General features: G+C 46.6%; 1 protein-coding gene and 1 non-coding gene across 7 annotated transcripts in view; both read left to right on the forward strand.

Moving 5' to 3' along the window:
* The window catches only part of GckIII (Germinal centre kinase III), a 131,543-nt gene extending 111,537 nt beyond the window's left edge, over positions 1-20,006 (forward strand). For all 6 annotated transcript variants that reach the window (XM_077659320.1, XM_077659319.1, XM_077659321.1 and 3 more), the window contains exons 3-8: positions 2,903-3,088; positions 4,193-4,338; positions 6,394-6,616; positions 10,417-10,758; positions 13,538-13,734; positions 16,367-20,006. In XM_077659320.1, coding sequence (XP_077515446.1) covers positions 2,903-3,088; positions 4,193-4,338; positions 6,394-6,616; positions 10,417-10,758; positions 13,538-13,734; positions 16,367-16,379 — 1,107 coding nt within the window. In that variant the 3' untranslated portion in view covers positions 16,380-20,006. The remainder of the gene's footprint in view (positions 1-2,902; positions 3,089-4,192; positions 4,339-6,393; positions 6,617-10,416; positions 10,759-13,537; positions 13,735-16,366) is intronic.
* TRNAS-UGA (transfer RNA serine (anticodon UGA)) lies at positions 4,855-4,927 on the forward strand. Its single transcript has one exon. It is a non-coding gene; the product is annotated as a tRNA-Ser (tRNA).
* Positions 20,007-22,059: the final 2,053 nt, after the last annotated feature.

Below are 22,059 nucleotides of genomic sequence, written 5' to 3' on the forward strand. Positions count from 1 at the left end.
TCATCAAGCTCCCGCCCAGTGACGTCATATCCACTGCTAAAAACGGCCACTGTGTGGTGACACCATCAGCGCCGTGAATTTGTTTTTGCCAGCTAATTAAAGTATCAAAAACCGGAATATACACGGTACGACCGAAGCTATAACTCACTTTATGAAACCAACAGGCAGTACAATGTAGTGAAATTGTGCTTCACGGCCCCTTTAAGGGAGCTGGGAACTGAACCGAGACGCTATCCCTTTCTCCTCAACCATGTACAGTCATGAAGAAAAAAAATGCGTTACGCAGATACGCGGGCAAGAAACAAAAATAGTTTCTTTATTGCCTCGCTGGTGAGTTTGCTGGCATTTTTTATAGGCTGTAGCACGCTTGTCCCCGCATGCCTCAAAGCTTTTTGCTGACCTTATTCGCTCGATCGCATCGAAATGGGTTATTTTCCGCGAACCCTCGTCACCCCCAACTTCTGTCGATGACTGTACATGTACTCGACTAGAAGGAATAAATACAAATACCGCATGCTCAAAGGACCTGTCCCTGTCCTCGGTTTCGGGACTTCTGCGTTCTAACGCTACCGTGTTAGAGGCCCCGCTCTCCAGAAATCCCGGCGTCGGCGTTGTGAGCGAAAAATCACAGGCATGGTGCCTCTGGCAGGTGGGTGCCCAGAGGGCAACCTAGGAAGCAGACGGGCCACCTAGGTCACGTGACCTTGCGGCATCCCCTCACAACCTGCCCACCGTGGCAGGAAAATGGCAGTTAAATTAACGATTGGGCGCTCGGAAAGAGCAACATGGGTCGCGCAAGGCCTACCGCTGGGAGCACCTGTCATCGCAGGGCAGTGGCGGGCGCTTCGCTTCACCACTGTGCCAGGAGGGGTATGAGGACTCCCAGGGATTTATGAATGTAAAACAGAGGATCAACTTCTGCATATATAGGGATTAACCCATTACACCATCGCTTTTTTTTTTTTTAGCGCCCTCGCCGACGGTAGAGTCACCAGCCGACAGCTTGGCCCCGGACCACCTCCGCGTTCTGTCTGCATCCGTGTCGAGGTCGCCGCAGGCGCGCGCAGTCGAAACGCGTGCCCGCTCTCTCTCTCTCTCTCGCATTCATTTCGCCCGCCTTTGTTTCCTGCGCCCGCCTCGCAGCCCCCCCCCCCCCCCCCCCCCCCCGTCCGTACGATGACGTGCGGCGGTCGGGAGGCGCGAGCAGGTGGGCGCTGCCGCCAGCTCATCTTCACGTAACCCGGCCGACCCTCGACTTGTGCCTTCCAACCCGACTTCGCAGCGGAAAAGAGAAAACAAATGACACACCTTATGTGCACCGGCTTCCTGCGGCACCCACCGAGTGGGAATGAGCGCGCGTAGGACGAGGTGGTTGTGGGAGAGGAATATTCTCTTTTTTGATCCTGAATTTATTTCACAGCTACAGTTGGATGAAACTTAAAATGAAGTTGGCAACAGTGTGCCGCGCATGGGCCGCAGACCGCGGCGTCCTGTATTACATCGCTGGCCAGTTACAACAGTGAACAAAATCAGCTTTTTAGCAGTTAAACTCTACTCTATCGAGCACAACAGTGGCATCAAAATTCTCAAGCTTATAGTTTCGTGCCATGATTTGCTTCTTGTTTCAGTTACAAGAAAAGCTTTAAGAACGGTCCTGAATGTGAGCAGAGCTTCACTGCAGACTGGAGTTGTATCCGACTGCAGCTGCTTATGCTTTCTCCACATTGAGAGTTTCAGCTGGGTCTGTAGTAGATCTCATCATCTTCTCTCCTGGGCAGTTTTGGCAGATGTGCTTTATTTAATTTTTATTTGGGAGGCAAGGGGGAATTCAGGCGTGGCTTTTGTAATTGGGAGCAATGTGCATACCCCCCCCCCCCCCCCTTCCTACAGACTCTGAGGGGCACCTTAGTGCTGCCACAGATTTTTCCAGAATGTTGCATCCTGCCCCAAGATCAGTGCTGTGGACATATTTTTTTTTTCCTCTCTCTGATCCTTCATATTATATTTCTTTGACACACTATGCTCAAAACAATTTCATGATGCACTATGCTCAAAACAATTTCATGCTGTGTAAGGTATTCCCTTGATCATAACTGTAGGTATGAAAATGGATACAGGAGAAAAAAAAAGGTGGTTATACTAGTGCAACACATTGAAAGTGCTATTCAAACAGCTGTGTCAGGACAGTAGTAGAGATGCTTCTCCTTTTTACTTTCATAGCACTTACCTCTATTACGAAGTTAATGGCTTGATATCAGTAAACAAATAAATTGTAGACATTACCAAGGATGAGAGGCCTCAATAAAGGAATTGAATTAACACAGTTTAATGGTGCCTTATGCTCTCTGGCATTGACACCTTTTTTTTTTTTCCCTGTCCCAGCTGCGGCAGTCGCAGTTCAATGGAGGAGAAACGCTAGGGGCCCATGTACTTGTGCGATTTTAGTGCACGGAAAAGAACCCCAGGCGATCAAAATTTCCGGAGGCCTCCACAACGGCATCCCTGAGTAGCTTTGGGACGTTGAACCCCATAAAACTAAAACCAAACTTCTTTTGGGAGGGGTGGGGCAGGCATGTGCCTTGGGTATTGTGCCATCATTGTGCAACCTTTATTTTTATTTTTTATTGTATGCAACACATAGAAATTACTTCCTCCATGATGTAACACTTTTATAATTGTTAATTCTTTTGGGCTGCTTTTTTTCTGCTGCAGTTGTAACGACTTTAGCTGAAAATGAAGTACTGAATGGGAGACAGTTTTCATGAAGCCGTGCTTAATGGCTGTGAGTATTAGTAGTTGGGCACAGTATACTTGAATGTGTGTGAGAACAGGTATATACTTTCCTCATGCAGTTACACTTAACCTTCCAACCTTAAAACATTGTCGTCTTCTGTTGCCACAGGCGGACATTTGGAGTCTGGGCATCACTGCCATTGAGCTGGCCAAGGGAGAGCCACCAAACTCTGACTTGCATCCCATGCGTGTGCTCTTCCTCATCCCCAAGAACAACCCACCCCAGCTGACGGGGAACTACAGCAAGCAGTTCAAGGAGTTTGTCGAAGCCTGCCTCAACAAAGACCCAGAAAACGTGAGCACCGGCCCTCTGGTACCTGTTTTGCTGCATGGGCACTCTTGTGGAACACATCTGATGGGGTCAAGGGTTTTACACTCTAAAAAATTGCCATTTCTTCCCTCTCTGTTTGTGCATGCATATGCACATGCATGCATGTGATTGTGTGAGGAGTTTTTTCTTTTCACTGCTGAAAATATTGTTGGTTTAAATCTGCTTAATGAAGGCGCACATTACATTGTTCTTGTTTGAATTTCTCTTTCACATGCTACATTGTTGCTAATGGCACCTGGTTCGGTTTCCTGGAACAGTTATTTAGGAAGTGGTGAGTGCACCATTTTCCTGTTAAGCAAATGAATGGTGCACTCTAGAGCGTACTGAGCAACATCTAATTAGTTAGTACATGCTATGGTCGAAAACTATGCTTGTGAGCAAAGGCGACCCCATAGGCATGCAAGAGCTTGCCATCTCGCCATTCTGCAGTGGCAATACTTCATAATGTATTCGTTTCAGGGTACTTCTTTCCACAACTGTCACTTCAGTGTACAAGTGCAAACAGAAGTAAACGCATTGCAGCATGCTAACTTCTCTTGCGCATTGTGTAACAAAAATACTTGGAGGTTTAGTCTACATGTGCAACCTGTACTTTAGACAGCAAAGCAGTTTGCATGGCACACCTCTGAGAGCTATTTGCATATTCCTGTAGCAAAAGCCGAACTGCTTGTTAGGTGCTTGGTCAGCGGTACTGCAGTGCAGTAAAGAGTGGTACGGACAAGGAACAAGACTCAAGTGAAGTGATGGCAGCAGGCAGCACCCATGAAACAGGCACCGTAGCGTTTACTTTTACTATTTATTTCTTGAGTTTTGGAAATTTTAAAGTCAACCATTATTTAATAGTTGTGAACAGAAAAGTTTTTTTGCTAATTTAAAAAAAAAGTTTTTTTGAGCGCGGCAGTAGTTGTTTCTGCAAAGGGAAGGTGCTAGCACAATCTTGTGTTTACAGAGCATGGGTAAAAGGGCTAACTAGCAAAACATTTGCTGTGTTAGAATCATCCTTGTTGTAATAAAACACTTAATTATTGCAACCTGTTCAGCATGTCTTCTTTCCTCTCCTTTTTGCAGCGACCAACGGCAAAGGAACTGCTTAGGTTCCCATTCATTCGAAAGGCAAAGAAGACCTCTTATTTAATGGACCTGATAGAGAAGTATAAGCGGTGGAAAGCAGCTGGCGGTGGCCAAAGTGACAGCGACTCCGAGGCATCTGACTCGTGAGTGACTCCTGCCTTTTGATGCGTTCTTGGCACTATCAGCTGAGATAGCACATCTTTTGTGCCGAGTGTAACATTTGCCTTAACTCAGTGTGCAGTGCTATAGTTTAAGTAGTTGTCTTTCGAGGCACCTCTTGTGTGGCTATTTCTCTTTTCTGTTAGGACTATGCCCCCTTTTTTTTTCTTATTTTGCATCATTAATCTTCCTGCATGAGCAGACAAGGGAAGGGAAATTAGGTCTCATTATGATATATATATGAAGGAAGCAAACAGTCACTGAAACCAAGTAGCATAGGAGAATGTTTTCTCTTATTTTGTAATTTGTGGAGTTAATCAATGGTAGTGTAATTATTTACTTTCTGAAAGATAACAGATTAGAAAGCAGAAGAAAAAACAACCTCATGCCGCTGGTGGCGATCTGTTCTTTCAGCGACCGCATAATTACACTATTATTGTCCGACTGATTAAGGTTACATGCAAACAGAAATACCACCGAAAGCAGAAGATTGGACAGCCGCCGCCGTAGCTCAGTTGGTAGAGCACCAGACTTGAAATTCGGAGGTCGTGGGTTCGGATCCTGCCGGTGGCATGCGGTTGTTTTTTCTTCTGCTTTCTAATCAATTATCCTTCAGCGATGAAATAATTAAACTGTTATTAACCTATTGATTAAGCCCACAAATTATAAAATAAGAGCAATCATTCCCCTATGCAACTTTGTTTTGATGACTGTTGGCTTCCTTCGTATTCCATTTCTGTACATTTTAACTACTCCACTTTAATATGGGCCACTACAACACACTCATATATACAAAAACTTGCTGTCCAATAAAAGAAAATACTGCGACTGGTATACAACCTCCCGTACCGACACACAACAAAACATTTATTTCCGCAGTTTGAAATTGTTATTGTGTTCAAACTATACTCCTACAGGTTACTACATCACTTGAAACTTGAAAACTAAAGGAGTCTTCAATTTCTAAACAAACTAGTCTTACTGCAAGAGTTCAAATCACTGTATCCCCATCACCACAGACCATACTGGATTATTCTTATCACAAGGACGAACTATGGTCACCAAATGCTAAATAGTTTCCTGCCATCCTAAATAAATTTGCAGACACAATCAAGAAAATATTGATCTCAACAACTCACTCATTCGACAGTACCTCTTCACAAGTAATGATTGCTTTGTGCCACATGTTATCATGTTATCAGCGCCATTGAATGAACACTAGTTACGTACCACACCATTAATGCTGGTACACAGTATCATGTTACTCGCATCTTCTGTGTCTAATCCTTAACCTTTATTTCCTCCCTTTCATTGTATAATGGATGTAACACGAGACTCACTGAACCCTGTGCCTGCCCACTGTAAAGGGGGTGAGAACATAGTCAAGCATGCGTCCCTTTTTCTCACCTCCTCCATCGCCCTCTATTGATGGAAAATTGATGGAAATGAAGATTATTATTATTATTATTATTATTATTATTATTATTATTATTATTATTATTGCGACTACTATTACTACTTCTACTACGACTACTACTACTCTTTCCACATGCATCAGCTGCATGTAAAAATTCACACTGGCCGGCTATGGTGGCCGTCTAGTTCATTTGTTTTTGGTGTCGACTCTCGTGTGTTTAAGGCCCAAGAATATTCCGAAACCTTGTACTCTGATCAAATAGTTGCAGCCAAAATGGATGTCGACATGCAGGCTTGGCTTCAGTGTGGAAGGCATCTGAAGATGGCAATGCACTAATGAGGACGAGGAGAAAGCATTGTTGAAAGTGCTCAAGTTTTTTACGTGTAGTCTGTCTCCTGGTGCCATGCTTTAAAGGATTCTTTACTAATACTGACAACTGGACTGAGGTAATTTTACTCTCATGTGTCAATAACAAAAAGGGAAAATGAGCATATATTCTCAATGGTTTTCGTGTACAACAAATTTTTCATGCCTTGCTGCTATGGCTGGTGTCTTGTGGCAAGGTGTTTTAAATATTCCCGCGTCTTCCTAATGTGAGTTCTGCTCCTCCACCCCTGCACAGGGATGAGTCCAAGATGAACGATACGTGGAAGAGCCTGCGCTGGGACCTGGGAACAGTGAAAGCCCCGCCCGGGTCGCTCGACCTGCGTGGATCTCCTCCAGACAATTACCGGCCCAAAAGCGGCCGCCTCAATGGCGAGAGCTCCCCAACGGGAGTTGGCGTGGTGCCCGCCTCGGACGTCATCTACACCCGCACCCCAGAACCCAAGCTGGCCTCGTCACCGGTAAGGGTCTTTACTCTTGTCACCTAGGGGCACCTTGTCTGGTTTTGTGGCAGTTGTTTTTTTTTTGTTTTGTTTGGCGGTATGAATGTGCCTCTGCAGCAAATACATTAGCTGTGCTTCACGTAGACAAATGCAGGGAGACTTAATTTTGAGTTTTTTTCTTTGGATTTATTTTTCTGAGAATGCTCGTGCCATGTCACTTCATTGCTTTCTTGCACACAAGGTGTCTATCCCACGAGTGCGCCGAGCTAGCAAAGCAGGTAACAAAAAGTACATGGTATGGCTTTTAAGCTTTATCACGAAGGAAATCATCATTTTTGTTCAGTGTAATTTTACCATCATGCAGAATTTAGAGGTTCTCGGAAAGATGCTTAGAAGTGATCACAGGATGCTAAGGTCTCAAATTAGCCTGGACTTGAAGAACAGAAGAAACTAGCAAGGAGGAAGCCCATTAACGAGTTAGTGGTGAAAGGGAAAGTAGAGGAATTCAGGATATCGCTACAGAACAGGTGTACGGCTTTAATCGAGGACAATGACCTTAATGTTAAAGCAGTAAACAATAATTTCACAGCTATCATTACAGAGTGCGCGGTACAAGTAGGATACCGGCAGGCGCTCTCGGGAGACAAAATATCTGATTAAGAAACGCCAAATAACGAAAACCTCTAACCCCACAGAAAATAGAAATGGCAGAGCTGTCAAAGCTAGTCATTAAGTGCAAGGTAACCGATTTAAGGAAGTTTAGTACGGAGAAAATCGAACCTGCTCTAGAGAACGAAGGTAGCATAACAACGGTTGAGAGGAAAATAGGCGTAGGCAAAAATCAGGCGTACGCCTTAGAGACAGAGGGCAATGTCATTAGCAATATGGATAAGGTATTCAAAGTGGCCAAAGAGCGAAGAGAATGGCAGTTTACCAGTAACCCTCAAGAGAAAAGTATATAACAGCTGCATCTTACCCCAGTACTCACCTAAGGAGCAAACATGGAGGCTAACGAAAAGGGTTAAACTTAAGATGAGGACAGCACAGCGAGCTATTTTGGAAGGAAAAATGATAGGTGTAACGTTATGAGACCGGAAGAGGGCAGAGTGGATCAGGGATCAAACACTGGTTAGTGACATCCTAGTCGAAATGAAGAAGAAGGAATGGGCTTTTGCAGGACACGTGATATGAAGATAAGGTAACTAACTGATGGTTGTTAAAGGTAACGGACTGGATATAAAGAGAAGGCAAGCAGCAGGGGGTGCCAGAAAGTTAGGTGGGCAGATGAGATTAAGAAATTTTGCGGGAACAAGGTGGCCGTAGCTGGCACAGGATAGTGTTAATTGTCCTGCAGTGGGTGCAGTCAGGCTGATGATGATGATGATGATGAATTTCACTAACCCTAATGTAATTTAATTTACCCTGCACACTGTTGCTTGCAAAACAATGCAGTAATTTGCGAATAACGGCACTTATAATGGCAACAATTCCATTTGAGAAAAAGAGGTGCTGCATGTAATCATATAGTATATTTTAAACTTCATAATTCCATTTGTATTTTAACTCTCACATAAAGAGGTTCTGAAAGTGTTGAAGACTTCACCAAAAAAAATCTAGGGGCATGCAAATATTCGAAAATTTAAAGTAATGGAACATATATGCTCCTACAATAGAATCTCAAAAGTACGAATCTCATGAGGTCATGTAAAAATTCGAGTCATTCGAAATATTGTATTGTTCAGAATGAATAAAAGCTTGGGAAATGCGTTCACGCAGGTAGGTGAACGTTAATGGCTGATGGAATTTAATTATGGCCGTGCGTGCACAGTTTACTACCCGTGGTGCGCACCGAGTGACTGATGATCTCAAGGTCGACGAAGTACGGGCCACGGCCACGTCCCCATGCTCGCTCGCAACATCAGCGACGTGGGGGCCGCCGCTCGCAGCTCTCTGCGCTTACAACGGACCTAGCGGTCGTGGAATCTGTGATCTACAGGCAGCGCTTATTAGTATTTGAGTGTGCAGTCGTGGCTCGCGCGTTCGTATAATCTGCAGTGGTGCAGGAGTGTGTTCAGAGCCTCAAATTCTGCAAATTGTAAACAATGCACTCCATCCAGGGAATTTTACAAATTCTTATCATCCAGAAATTCGTATCAGCTGTGTTCATATCATCTGTACACTACTGTATTTGATTCACTGAGCGAATCAAACAGTATATGATTTTAATGATTCGAAATGTATCGAATAGTTTTTGTATAGTTCTTGAATAATTTGCATGAAGTTTGAATGAGGCAAGCCGTAGTTTTCTTTGACAGCTGGTTCAAAAGCAAGGTCCACCCTGACCACACAGAGCATGTTGGTGCTACCAGTATGCACAGGACAGAAGGCTAAGCTGCACAACATAGTCCATTTATGTGATGGTGTTCATAATGTTTATATGTTCCCTCAGAGATAGGCCAATGCAGCAATGATAGGCAGGTTTAACAAACCCTACATTGATGCCCTATCTAGGATGCCATGGCTCATACCATATAAACGCCTGTAAGGGCCGCACCCGTGTATAAGCCGCACCCTGTTTTCCAGAAGGAAATATTAGCAAAAAATAATATCTCTGCATGGGCCGCACCCAAACTTTCCACAGGACACACATAGGAATAGCCTTCGAAATGCACGCGCCCGCCATGGCCTCCGCGATTAGCTCCGGCTGCGAGCAACTGTGCGCTTGATCTCGGAGGCGACGCATGAGCACAGGAGCTTCCAGGTGCCGCCCATGGATGGCGCCAGAGGCTGCGGCTCATCATCATCATCGTCAACTTTTTTCTACGCCGCGAGCTCCCGCTATCCATATCGGCATCAGTATCACCAGCTCCAGTGTTTTGTTATGGCTATCAAAGGCACGAGAGTTGTGGTTCATTGTAGTTGTGGCTTTCGCGTGCTGCTGCCAAGCATTGCAGTTTTAGCGCGATAGGCATGCACCTTAATTTGTTGTGCCTGTGCCTTTAAAGGGACCCTGAAATGAATTTGATGGTCATATTCTAGTGCAACAGATCTACAGGTCTGCAGAGGTGGTCTTCGTGAGTATTCGAGTCAAAGTTAAAAGCTCTGCATGGGCCCTAAAATTTACAGCTAATTTTTAAAAATCACTGCTTGCAGTACCTTGCATCGGATTAGGACAACACCTCACCGCACCGCACCACACCACCCCTACCCTGATGACACCAGTGGGCAGTCTGGGCGAGTCTTATCGTTGGGCGTGCTGGGGTGGTGTGGGCGAGACTAGAAGAGGCATGGAGGGGTGTGGTGCCAATCTGTTTTCTTTATTTATTTTTTTCTTGGTGAGTTGGCTTGCATGAGTTGAAGGGGGTTTGGAGGAACATCATTTTTATTCGCTGATATCTTCAGTGGTAATGAAGCTAGCTTAAAAACTTTTGCTGTGTGGTGACGAGTGATGGAATACCGATCGGTTATGAGTTTTTCGTAACCTCAGTATATACCATTCCATGGTCCCTTTAAAGACAACACTTTCAGCACAAAAATGAGTGCAAGCTAGTTTCGTGAAAAAAATCTATTACAAAAGTTGTTTTCTGTGAGGTAAATTTTGCTCTATGAAAGCAAATGAATTAAGTCTACTAGTGGAATGCCATTTTTTGGTAGCTGTTTTAACTTGCTATGTGGCAGGGGTGTTAGGTCAGAGACAGTTGTAGGTCACTTGTTTTGCGTATTTCATTCTGAGGAGGCTTGGAGCAGTGTCATGCAAATTTGTCTGTGGCTGCACCTGCATTCATCGTAATAATTCTGACACGCATCTGTTTCCACAGACGCGGCCCTCTAGCATGGCCCCTGTGCCTCCATCGTCGTCGCCATACCGGTCGTCGTACAACCGTGACCAGGGTGACGTGTCCCCTGATGGTGACAGCTCGCCTCCGCTGGCCAGCAGCCCCAGTAAGGAGCTGCGCAACCATGCGGTGTCACCCGAGCCCTTGTCACAGCACAGTCGCAGCAGCAACAGCAGCAGTGGGGGTGTTGGTGGGAGGGACTCCTCTTCTTCCCTCGGGAGCTTGCAGTCACCGCCAGCATCGCCCACCAAATCCACGTCGCCTGCATCACCACGGAGTGGTGATGGAATAGGGGGCAGTGCTATCGAGCCTCTCTTGAACGAGGTGGGCATCTTTTATTAATTTTTTTCCACGGAAGTGCAGGGCATCCTGTGCCATCGCACTTAGTAATGTGTCTGCGTAGAGGTTATTGCTGTACTGAAAAAAAGGGGGGGGGGGGGAATCTCTTCTTTGAAGAGAGGGGCAGTACGGACGCTGCTGTGACTTTTCCATGAATCCATAATGGGACGTGGTTCGGAAGGTTTTGGGATATGTACACATTTCTGATTCGTAAGATAAGGAACAGGAGGCTGCTATGTGTGTAAATGCACTTGACACTTTGTCTGCTTGTGCTCTGGCTATTTTGTGCAAGCTGCAGTGCAAACAGAACACTCCTTTCTTATTAATGCGCCTTCAAGTGAATAAGGAAACATTGTGTGGATTCAGACGAAACCTGGCACTTAAGGACATAATGGCAAGGAGACGAAGCTTTGTGACTGGCGTCCAGTCGATTGTCTCCAGGCAGTCGGCTTGTCTATGTCACAGTTGCAAATACTGTATTTTCTAGTGTATTAGTCATAGTTCATTTCTCTGAATTCTTTGCCGGTGCGTCTTATACAACAGTGTGATTTATACGCAGCGGCAAATGAGCCACCATGCGCCATCTTTTGCTGTGCCCAATAACTGTGTTTGAAAAGAAAACCAATGTTTAAAGGGGGATAAAAATTGAGTTGTCTTTATTGCATATTACATATTCTCGCCGAAAGCACATGTAAGCGCCGTGCAGTATTCGTAAATTTATTGATATAGGTGCCACATCTGGTCAGCTTCGCACATTTTCCTTGTTGTACATGGCGTTGCCTGCGAGGTGAAGGCGCTAGGGTGCAAAATTCAAGTTGCATATTGTTCTTACCGGAGAATGGGAACTAGGCAGCAAAGTTCAGTGTGAGAGAAAAAAATTTTCTGGGACTGGCACAAACCCGCAAGAGTGCTCCGGTCTATGAAGCCAACAAAAATGGCAGACCATAGGAGGAATGCACACTGGCTAGCACTTGAGAATAATCTGCACAAAGCAGCTGCTGCAAGCATTTATTGTTGTTGCACTGTCACTTCAGGTTTCACTTCCAATTTAGTTGACATCACTTCCTGTCTAATGTGTCACGTCACGGACACTCGTGATGCATCATGGGAAGCGGAAAGTTCTGTCCCGTGGTCGGAGATCACATAGTGGCATTAGCATGTGGCGCCCGCCAGAAAACCCCCACGACCTAATGTATGTTGCTGCCCCAACAGATGGTGCATGAGCAGTCATCTTCGTTCAGTGTCCGTCTCTGTGTGTGGAGATCTCGTCCACTGAAGGGACCTATAATTGCTATCGCATCATACTCTTAAGGTGGAGCTTAAGTATCCTGTTAATTTTTTTTCAACGCAGGCAAAACTGCATTATTTTGGCAGATGCTTCCTCACAAGACGCTGCCGTGTTGCGACAAGTCCCATGATGGGAAAATTAACAAGGCTAGAATATCAGTGTTGCTCACCACTAACATGGATGGATCACTGAAGCATTGACTACTCATTATTGGAAAAAGCAAGTCTCTGTGATGCTTGGAGAACATGATTTCAGTTTTGGTGAACTTCAGGTTCAGTAAGAGTGTGGGTGGCCTGTGAACTTTTTTACAAGTAACTAAAGTCTTGGAACGACGACCTGGTAGGCCAAGATCACAGTGTCTGCCTCCTCATAGACAACTTCCCTGCACACTGCTAGTTCCAGTAACATTGCACTTCGCTTCCTACTGCCGAACACTGCGTTAATGCTTCAACCCTTGGACTAGGAATTAATCCGTGCAGTGAAGGTTGGTTATAGGAAACGTCTGATTGAAAGGCTAAAAATTTACTGCTTAAGTGCCCGTCTGTGCTGAGTGGGTTGTGGAATGATGCCAAAACCAAACTATATAGAATTGCTTCTGACATGTCGAGTGAGCTCAACGAAGCCGTTGCGGGTCGTGATATTTACAGAACCAGTTGTCCAAACTTCTTGGTGTGCTATTTGTGATGGGAAAGCCACAGACAACTTTGTCTCCGCAGATGACTTTGAGGCCATGGGAGAGCTTGCGGACAGGGCATCATTACAGACGTCACGAATAATCGGGACGCCGCTGATGCGAATTGGGACAAGGGCTTGAGAGAACCTGCGCCCACATACTTTGACGTTTTTCATTACTTAGCATGGTTTGTAGCTATTCATGACTGTTTCATGACTGTTTCGCTCGGTAATCTGAGCGCAGTAAGTGGTTGTCATTGAAATTTTTTTGAAATTTTTCGATCTCAGTGTGCTTGCATGTTGTTAAATTTGCTGCTACTTTTGTATCGAATCACATGTTATATCGAACTCATAGGCGATTTTTTTTTAGTTCAATATATGTGAGTTTGACTGTACTTCCAAAAGTAGAACCGCGTGCCCTCTTTCATGGCCGCTGTTATGAACATGAACACGTCAACCTTGCTGTTGACAGTGGTGTTTGTCCACTTGCTCTGTGCCCTGAAATTTATTCTTGCTTAGCCCACTTTCGGTTGAAAGTAACACTCCCAAATGTCTTGGTGGCATTGAAATGAGCAAATATATGATCAAAAATGATCACCTTAAATGAACATGCTAAGCATGTGTGAATAATGCAGTAAAGGAGTTATCTGCTTCATTTCTGGTGTGGAGCTGTTTCCAGTAAGTCGTCGTGGGTTGTTTATGCATGGTTCTGCTTAAGACTGCCACTATTGTTTTACAAGGGATCAGCAGCATTGTTCTTGTGTCATTGGCAGCCTGCTAACACAACTTTGCGGCCCTGTGCAGGCACAGAGAAGGCATAAGAACAGCCATCGCAACTCTGGTGGGGAGCTGACGGAGGCGGTGGACGAGCTGCGGGATGCATTTGAGCGTGCCGAGCGAGCCTGCCCGGGCATCTGCGACGTCTTCCTCTGCGAGATGCTGCATAGGCTTGCACCTGGCCTTAGCCTGCACCGGATACAGGATGCCCTGCAGCGGCTAAGGTAGCCTTGCAGCACACCTTTGTGGACAGGTTAACAATGGCAGCATTGAAATGTGCGCATTGTGCAGAAAGGTGGACTTGCACATAGTAACCTGTTATACAGTAAAAGCTCGTTAAATCGGACGTACAGTTCATTCAAACTTACGGTTAATTTGAACTGAAGCCTGGGTCCCGGCACAGCCCTGTGTATTTCAATGGGGTAAAACTCCCGATAATTCAAACAAGTCGGCATCCGCTACGGTTAATTCGAACTTGGAGACCCTAGCTGACACCGCTCCTCGTAGATAGAAGTTGGCCCATAGCAAGTACAACGTGCTGCAAATATACTAGAGATGTAAAACAATGGGGGGAAAAAAAGGCCAAGTGCGTGAGGCTGGCGGTGCCTGCGCTCCGGTTCATGCCATAGCAGGTTTTCGCTACCGGAGCACTCACGCAGTACTAAACATTCGAATCGAATCGAATACTTCACTATTCAACCGAATATCCAAAATTATAGAACATTCGCACACCCCTATAAGCCCCCCCCGCTCATTGACTTGAGGCTTAAAAACTCTGGGGCTGCATTTGTAACTGACAGGGCATTGCAGCATGTGTTACCGTGATGTAGAGATGGCCAAATATTGGCACCTGCGGCATACGGAAAAGCGCATGGTGTGCCTGAGTTGGTAACAGATATGCTGCAGAAAGGGCGAGATAAGAGAAAGACACATGGCTACCTTGCCAAGCACCGTCGACACACTTGGAGCTGGACAGAGAGCAGAAATTAGAAGAAAAAAAATACATACATATAGCAGCCACTGTCGGATACAGTAAAAAAGAAGAGAAAATGGAAAAGAAAACTAGACCAGCGCCATTTACAAATAGGATAATGTGTGCTTGTTTCATGCTCTGTTTTTGGCTCACTTCATGCAGATGGCAATTAATGCTCTGTTTGCAGTTATCTCTTTGAAAGGCTATTTTATTGATTGCTTTCATGTAACATGTATATGGACACAACCAACATACTCCATATCTGTTTTGGGTGCACTTCTGTTAAGGCGAACTTCGATGAGTCAAAATTTTCTGGTGCCTTCAAGTTCTGGTGACCTCAAGTTCAAGGCAGTGTACTGTGTATGAAAATCTGATAATGACTGGATGGGAACCGTGTTTGATGGGACAGAGCAATTAAGACAAACATTATCTTATAACGAACGAGACCTGCGCGACTGTCAAAATATACATTGTTTCACTGGCACAAAATCACATGTATAACGAATGCCATTAAGTCGTGCTGATCGGTTACAGCGAACGGACGGCATAAACCCAGCGCAGCGGTGCGAGATAGCCTGTCTCCGACCCCTTTGTGCGCCCGGTGCGCAGCATGTTTTCCCGAGACTCATCGCAGGCCAACTGCCCGCCCCGTTTTGCGCCACACTCGAGCAAGCTTCCCCGCTGACGTGCCTTCCTTCATCGCCCTCCCGCCCCTCCTCGCAACTCCGCTCCCCTCTCCTCACTCTCTTGCAAATCCGCGCGTGGCCTCCGCGGTCAACCGCGCCGCCGCCGGTGCCGATCGCGGAGGCCACGCTCCGTGAAGGAGGCCTTCCGTGGGAGCCAAGAGGTGGCTGCACTGACGCTCACGGACACCCCTCATTGGTCTGTCCGCTGGCGCTGTTCATCTGTATCTTTAGCTTGATTGGCTTGATTGCCGCCTGTGAACGTTGCATGTCTGCCCCATCGCGCGCTTTCGTCACTCTTGTTGCGGTGCGGACGTTTCAATGGCTTCATTCAATTCTCGGGCCCTGGTTGTAATTTGGGATGGCGGACGGGAACAGTGTGCCCATTTTCATTGTATTCAGCGGTAGTGATGATGAAAGCGGCTTGGGGCAGAGGTGGCGGCCACTGGCGAGTGGAACTGCTTCCGCAAGGCCAGCTTCGTCGACACAGTGTCTGATGCCCAGCCTGATGCTACGGAAGATGACCAGCCCGGCTGTCAATTGTGGCAACGTGTCGTCGACTCCGATATGGGGGTCATGACATTGGTTGGAATGATTTTATTTCTGTCGATGACGACGCAGACACCGCGGAGCCGTGCACAGACGAGGGCATCGTTTCTGAAGTGCGGGACGAGAGTAACGCAGAGGAATCAGACGAGGATGAAACTTCGGAGCCAGCACCCATAAGCACGCTTGTAGCAATGAGCTACATAGACAGCCTCAGGCAGCTTGTCTATGCCAAGGGCCTTGGCGATAGCACGCTTCTGATTTAAATTAACTGGAAACCTTCCTCATCGGATTTGCGCTGCAGAAACAGGCGTCCATCATGGACTTTTTTGCAAAGAAAAAATTTTGTGTTTCGACAAGCAGCTGTCTTTAAAGCTGTAGTCCACTTACTACGAACTTCACGTTATAACGAACGAATGCCGCGTGACGCTCATGTTCATTATAAGCGGGCTCGACTATACAAAGGACCCTCCATATGCACAACTCGCCCACTGATTGTTTGGTAGTAACTTGACGGGATGGTTTTTGCATTATTCATGTGGTTTCTCTGCGCAAATATGCATGTGTTCTCGTCACTTGAGCTCGTGCATTTGCGAGAGATGGAAATTTATGCAACCACTAACCTGTCTAACCTTTTTCTTGGTTTTTGCCCAGGGAAAGCGCATAATATTTCCTCACACCTGGCCAGCCGAGGCAGGGACGCCCCACACCATGTAGCGGCCACTACTTGCTGCAGCAGCCGCTGTGCACCTCCTTCCTGCAGCAGTGTCAACCACCTGCGCCAGTGCAGCAGGCGCCAACATGCCAACATACCGGTGGCCGAGGCTGAAAAGCATCCAGTCCTCTCTTCCTCAGGAAGCAAGGCAGCCTGACCTGGCTGCTACCCTGCTTCCTTCAAAGTGATGCGGGTGTGGCTGGAGCCAGTGTGCACTCAAGCGAAAAGCAGCCAATGACTAACCAATTGAAAACGGAGTTGCACCGAAGCGAGGAAGCAAATGAATGCCGTTTCTATGTAGGACAGAGTTCCAGTAACCCTAAGCCCATTCCAGCTTGCAGGCTATGGCTGCAGGTACGTGTAGGCAGAAGAGGAAATAAAGTGGGAGAGATGAAAGCAAGAAGCAAGAAATGGGCTTGCGTTGCCATCAACATTGAGAGCCACTGTTCTCGTTGGTACCCCAGTTTTTCCTGTGAAGTTACCGCAGCACCTCTTGGGGAGTTGTGATGCCAGAAGGACCTTGTCATCCACGACAACAGCAATTCATGTGCTAGTGCCACTGTTTGGCCTCTTTTACTCACATGTGAGAAGCAGTAGTTGTGAGTGCAGCATTTGCGTATGCCGGGCTGCACACTTCGGGACGAGCCAAGCCTTGACATCCTAGTGGGGCAGGGTTTTTTCTCGTTTCCCTACCCTACCCGCCTTCTGTTGGGGCACTTAGCTCTTCCCATCGCCAATGGCCCTTGTTTGTCTAGTGCGTGCGTGTGACGAGATGGCCCTTGTTTCTGTTATTTATGTACATTAGCCAGTCAGCACGGTGCGTTTTGCTGCAAGATGCTCCGGGGCATCAACACATGTCGCCAAGCAAGCAACAGTTGTCATTTTAGTGGGAAGAAGAAGTGGAAATTCTGCTGCTGGACACTATCACAGTGTTCTCCCTTGCTGCTGTGAGGACTACAGTGTCTTTCCACCGGCTGTACAACTGCATCATGTCAGCAGAAGTATGGCTTGCCTGCAAGCCAACAACTGGTGTACTTCTGAGTGTGTATACGCACCATCTTTTGTACTGAGAGTTGTGTTCCAGTGAGGTGATAGACACAGTTTCAACCGCAAAGCAAAAGAGAGAGAAAAATACAAGTGACACTATGAAATGGTCATGCAAGCGCACATGAGTGCTTCCCCTCCCGTGCACATGGACATTTAAGCACCCATTTAAAACAGCCGTGTGTGTGATCCTTGCGTGAGAGCCACCCTCTGTCGTGTACAACAGTCTTCCTTCGCAACAGGAGCAGCACATTTTCTCCAGAACTTTTCTCTTTCCCTTCTTTTCTTTTCCTTGTTTTCTCCTTGCTGCAGCAACACGTGTAAGGTGTGCTGTGTAGTCCATGCCTGAATGTATTCTTATTATCACTGAGGGAAACTGTGTGCTGCTGCTCTTTCCACAAACCACTCTCTCCTCCAGGGTTTACATTTTTGCCCCCTTTCTTCCTTCTGCAGCCCTGCAAGTAACAAGGGCACACCCTCTCACTAAAGTGTACTTAAGAATGGCTAAGAGGACAGGTGTGGCGTATGGGATGCAAGACTCTAAAAGTCAAAAAGAGCTTAGGGTGCGTGTTTCTTTTTTTCTTTCCCTGTGTACCTTTCTAGAAAAAGCTGAAGCCCACTGCTGTTGGCTGTGGAACAGAAATAAACGTAGAAAAGGTCATGCATGCTACCTTTTGTAAGCTGCAGTCGTTTTTCTGCGTCTCCCTTGTTGCCTGGCGGCTCAGTAGAAATCGCCCTAGAGATTCAATAAGCCACAGCACTCTCGTGGCGTCTATTTCCCGCGGCGACATATCATACTTGTTGAAAGCGATCATCAAGCTAGTTGTTTGTACAGCATTGAAAGAAAAAGGATTATTTTTTTTGTAAGGTAAATGTTGAAAGTGAATTATGGAAAAAAATCGCCGATGCTGGCACCTAAGGTTGTACAGTTTTCCAGCACCTCCAGCCTCTTTCTGCCCTTGTTTGGTTTTTCCCTGCTGTGTGGTTATTTTTGGAGGGCTGTGCAGCACATGTTACACAAAGAAAGTGTTATCTCATGCACACCTTGCTGCCCTGTCTGCTCAGTAGCGATGCAAAGCTGCTGGCAGCTCATATCAGCATTCATTGAGTTTAGGCAATGCCAGTTGTTCTCAAAATTGCATCATGGGACCAGCAGGGTTTAATTTTTGTAGTCAAATCCAAATAACTACAACCAGTGATATGTCTTTTTTTTTTCTGCATTAAATCAAGTGGCAGATGATGTTCACCTCGCGGGAGTTCTACTTACACATGGTGCAGATATTGAGCTAGAGGGTTATTTTCGTCACACGCGCTTTCAGTTTCTGATTAATGGTTCATGCAGCATCAAAGGACACGCTTTCAGTTCGTTTGAATGCTTCATTCTCACAGTAAGACAGCTCAATTGCAAAAACACAAATACATTGCAGAGCACAAGGACTACAGGATATGCACTAATGGTCCTGTTGTACTTTTGCTGACAGCTCTGCTTGTAGCTTTGCGTCACTACTTCTGTTGCATGTGCAAATGATTCTGTTTCACTGTTTGCCAAACTGGGTGAGAAAGAAAAAATGTATAGCAATTGTGTACGTTATGTTGGAGGTGACATACACTGTTCAACCCCTACAAATAAACTAATTTAGACCTTAGCTTCAATCAAATTGATTTCTTGAGCACCTCGTTGTGTGCCGAGTCATTTTGGTTACCACATTCATACCTGTCGACCACATGCAGACATGCCCAGTGTTGTCATATATCATAGTATTCAAGATGAGGATTACCCTCTTGATGCATGTACCTTCACACTGAGTACCTAGAGCATAGAGCGCCTCCTATTTTTACCTCAAAAAATGGAGTTTCAATATTGTTCATATACACAGCTTATAGTAAAAATATAAGAGATTGCTATTCTGCACACAATATTTTCGATCTTCAAGTGAGCGGTGAGCGGGGCCAGAGTTTAGAAGGAATTTCTTTAAATGTCCAAAAATGTGGCTGCTTCAAGCTCTTGAGGCAGACGGAGAAAGATCAAGGCTGTGCTGGCTTTTTTCTTGCTGCCAAATGCATGCCATGTAGAAGGTAGCACTTTGGGTGTGGCCTATGAGCAAGTTTAGAGCTGTGTGTTTGAAGTTAGAAACGTACTGTTCACTGTTAAATTTGCGGCACGGGTAAAGAAAGATGCTTCCCTTTCCTGTGAACTGTTTGCTGCAAGTGTAAAAATTTGTTTCTGCTTTTTGCACAATAAGCTTGGCTCTCTTATTTGGGTATAGGTCAAGTCTGGCAACTCCCTCCTTCAGCTCTGTGTTTGCCTTGTGTTTCCACCTATGATCTGTAGGAGGTGTAAATTACATTTTGATATTTTCCTGCTGTGAGAAGAGAGGTTTCACCTGTGCTTAGAGGTTGAGAAAGGGAGAGCTGCTTTCTTGCCAACCAATCCCCACCCTATCTCTCCCCCCCTTGCTCTTTTTGCAGTGCACTGTCAACAGGAAGGTGTAAATACAAAGTGTGAAATATTGACAATAAATTTTTGAGCAACAACTGTGTACATTTGTTTTTTTTTCTGCTTCTTGCATGGCCTAACATCAAAACTTTTGGTGCACAAGCACTTGAACTCGGTTATTCAGTAGCTTGCTAGAAAGTTTTTATTTCTAGACATCTGATTCAGACTAGTGTGGATCCTGCTGTCACTTTGTTTTATTTTTTAAGAGGAGTGTTCCAGCATAGGTGCAATGCTCAACGAAAGACTGCACTCAAGGGTCTGTTGTGTAGCAGCCACACCTAACGTCTCCTCCTCTCTGCTGCTGTTGTAAGGCGTGACCAGTAACGTTTGGCTGAGGCAACTTTTGAGGTGGCCCCTAATGAATTGTGCGTCTGCAAGCACAGGATGCCGGGAAAACATTCTAAAGCCTGGACTCCATGTACGCGAAAACTCACGCGAGGGCGACGGCGCAAGCGACGAGCGACGCCGTCGTGCGAAGCAAAATGCATGTGTCGCTTGCCGTGTCGCTCGGATCTGCACCCACAGAAAATTTCGCTCGTCGCCCGGAAGCCCCCCAAAGCCGTTTCCGGTTTGTCTACGGTTTCTCACGGGTACATCTCACGAAACCAGCCCGTCGTCTTGGTCATCGCCACCGTCGATAAAATATTTGGTTTTGTAGCTGAGAGGCAGACCCGCATGATTTAAATAATTAAAGCAATCTACTTGTTGGGTACGGAGGGCTAACAGCATTTGGAGCGGGCTACGCGAGCGGGCGTACTGCAGGGAGAGATGCGTGTCGAGCCGCGGGTACCGGCGCTCGATCCACCGTGCCGCTGCGCTCCAACTGCGCAGAAACACTCGCGGCGCGCATTTTCACTGGTAAATTATAGTTTGCTCACTTACAATCAAACTGCGGTGACAGTTTATGGGAGTGTTTTTACTAAGCCGGAGTGCACAGGCACCGAACGAAAGCACACCTCCCCGTGAACCCGTGATGTGACTTCGTCTCCGCAAGCACGCCTTTGGCTATCTCCACTGCCGCTACACCGCTGCCGTAGAGGAAATATTCCTTTGGCCCTGACTATGAGGCACACTCACAAAATTTTAAGAGAGAGAACAGGTTACGGGCGTGTTTCTAAGCTTGAGTCCGCTGCGCACGTCGAGGGTTCGCGTCGCCTGCCGCCTTCGCTTGCATGGAGGTTGCCCACAAGCGACGGAGCGAACGCCAGCCGTCGCCGCCGCCGTCGCCTTCGCGTTCGCGTGAGTTTTCGCGTATACATGGCGTCCAGGTGTAAGGTGTGGCCTCACAGCAGTTCGGTGCCCATCGTCCGCTCCAGCATGAATGAAATGTGCGCTAGTGGAAGTTTCTGTAGCAGTGAATTGGTATCTGCCACGTGGTGAGCACGCGCCATACTGCTACGCAAGCTTAAATTACGAAAGGCTTGTAGGTACAGTTCTCTCCCAGTGCACCCGAGCTAGCCAACCAGTCATCGCGACGCCATGTCGAGTTCTACTAGTCTACTGGTGAAAGAATCCTCCATATTCGCGGAAGATACGCAGGCGACACGTTGCTGCCTCTGACAAGTTTTCAGTAGCCCATGATTTCCACCGTCAAAAAGGAAAATAGCCACGTCTTCCGGCGCTGTTGGCGCTTAGCAAAAACATGCGCGCGTGCACCGCCGTTTCCGGTGGCCGCGCCTCTGCCACTCCGCCATAGCAGTTGCAACCCAAAATCATGTCGTGAGGAGCTGAAATCAGGTACGCGCCGCCGCCACTCGCCGTAATGCATGATTCGCAGGCTACGCACCAAGCTGCATTACTGGCTAAATGCCGAAAACTACTCGCCGCTGGTGGATAAGACGCTCATGGATCTGCGCAGCGACGACGCTGATGCTGCCATTCGGGCAGCAGACTTCATCCTGGGCCTGCTTCCCTTGATGCAAGCACCGCCTTTCAGAGTTCACTACAACGACATCGTGTGCGCCGCTTACGTGCAGCTTCTATGTTCCAACGGTCTGGTACGCTTCAAAATGTGCGAGCTACTGGAGATGATGATCGAACTGGACATGCAAGCCACCACCGAGCTTATGCTCAACCTTGCTGACGAGGCTG

This window comes from Amblyomma americanum, chromosome 3 (genome assembly GCF_052857255.1).
Source record: "Amblyomma americanum isolate KBUSLIRL-KWMA chromosome 3, ASM5285725v1, whole genome shotgun sequence".
Classification (NCBI taxonomy): Eukaryota; Metazoa; Arthropoda; class Arachnida; order Ixodida; family Ixodidae; genus Amblyomma; species Amblyomma americanum.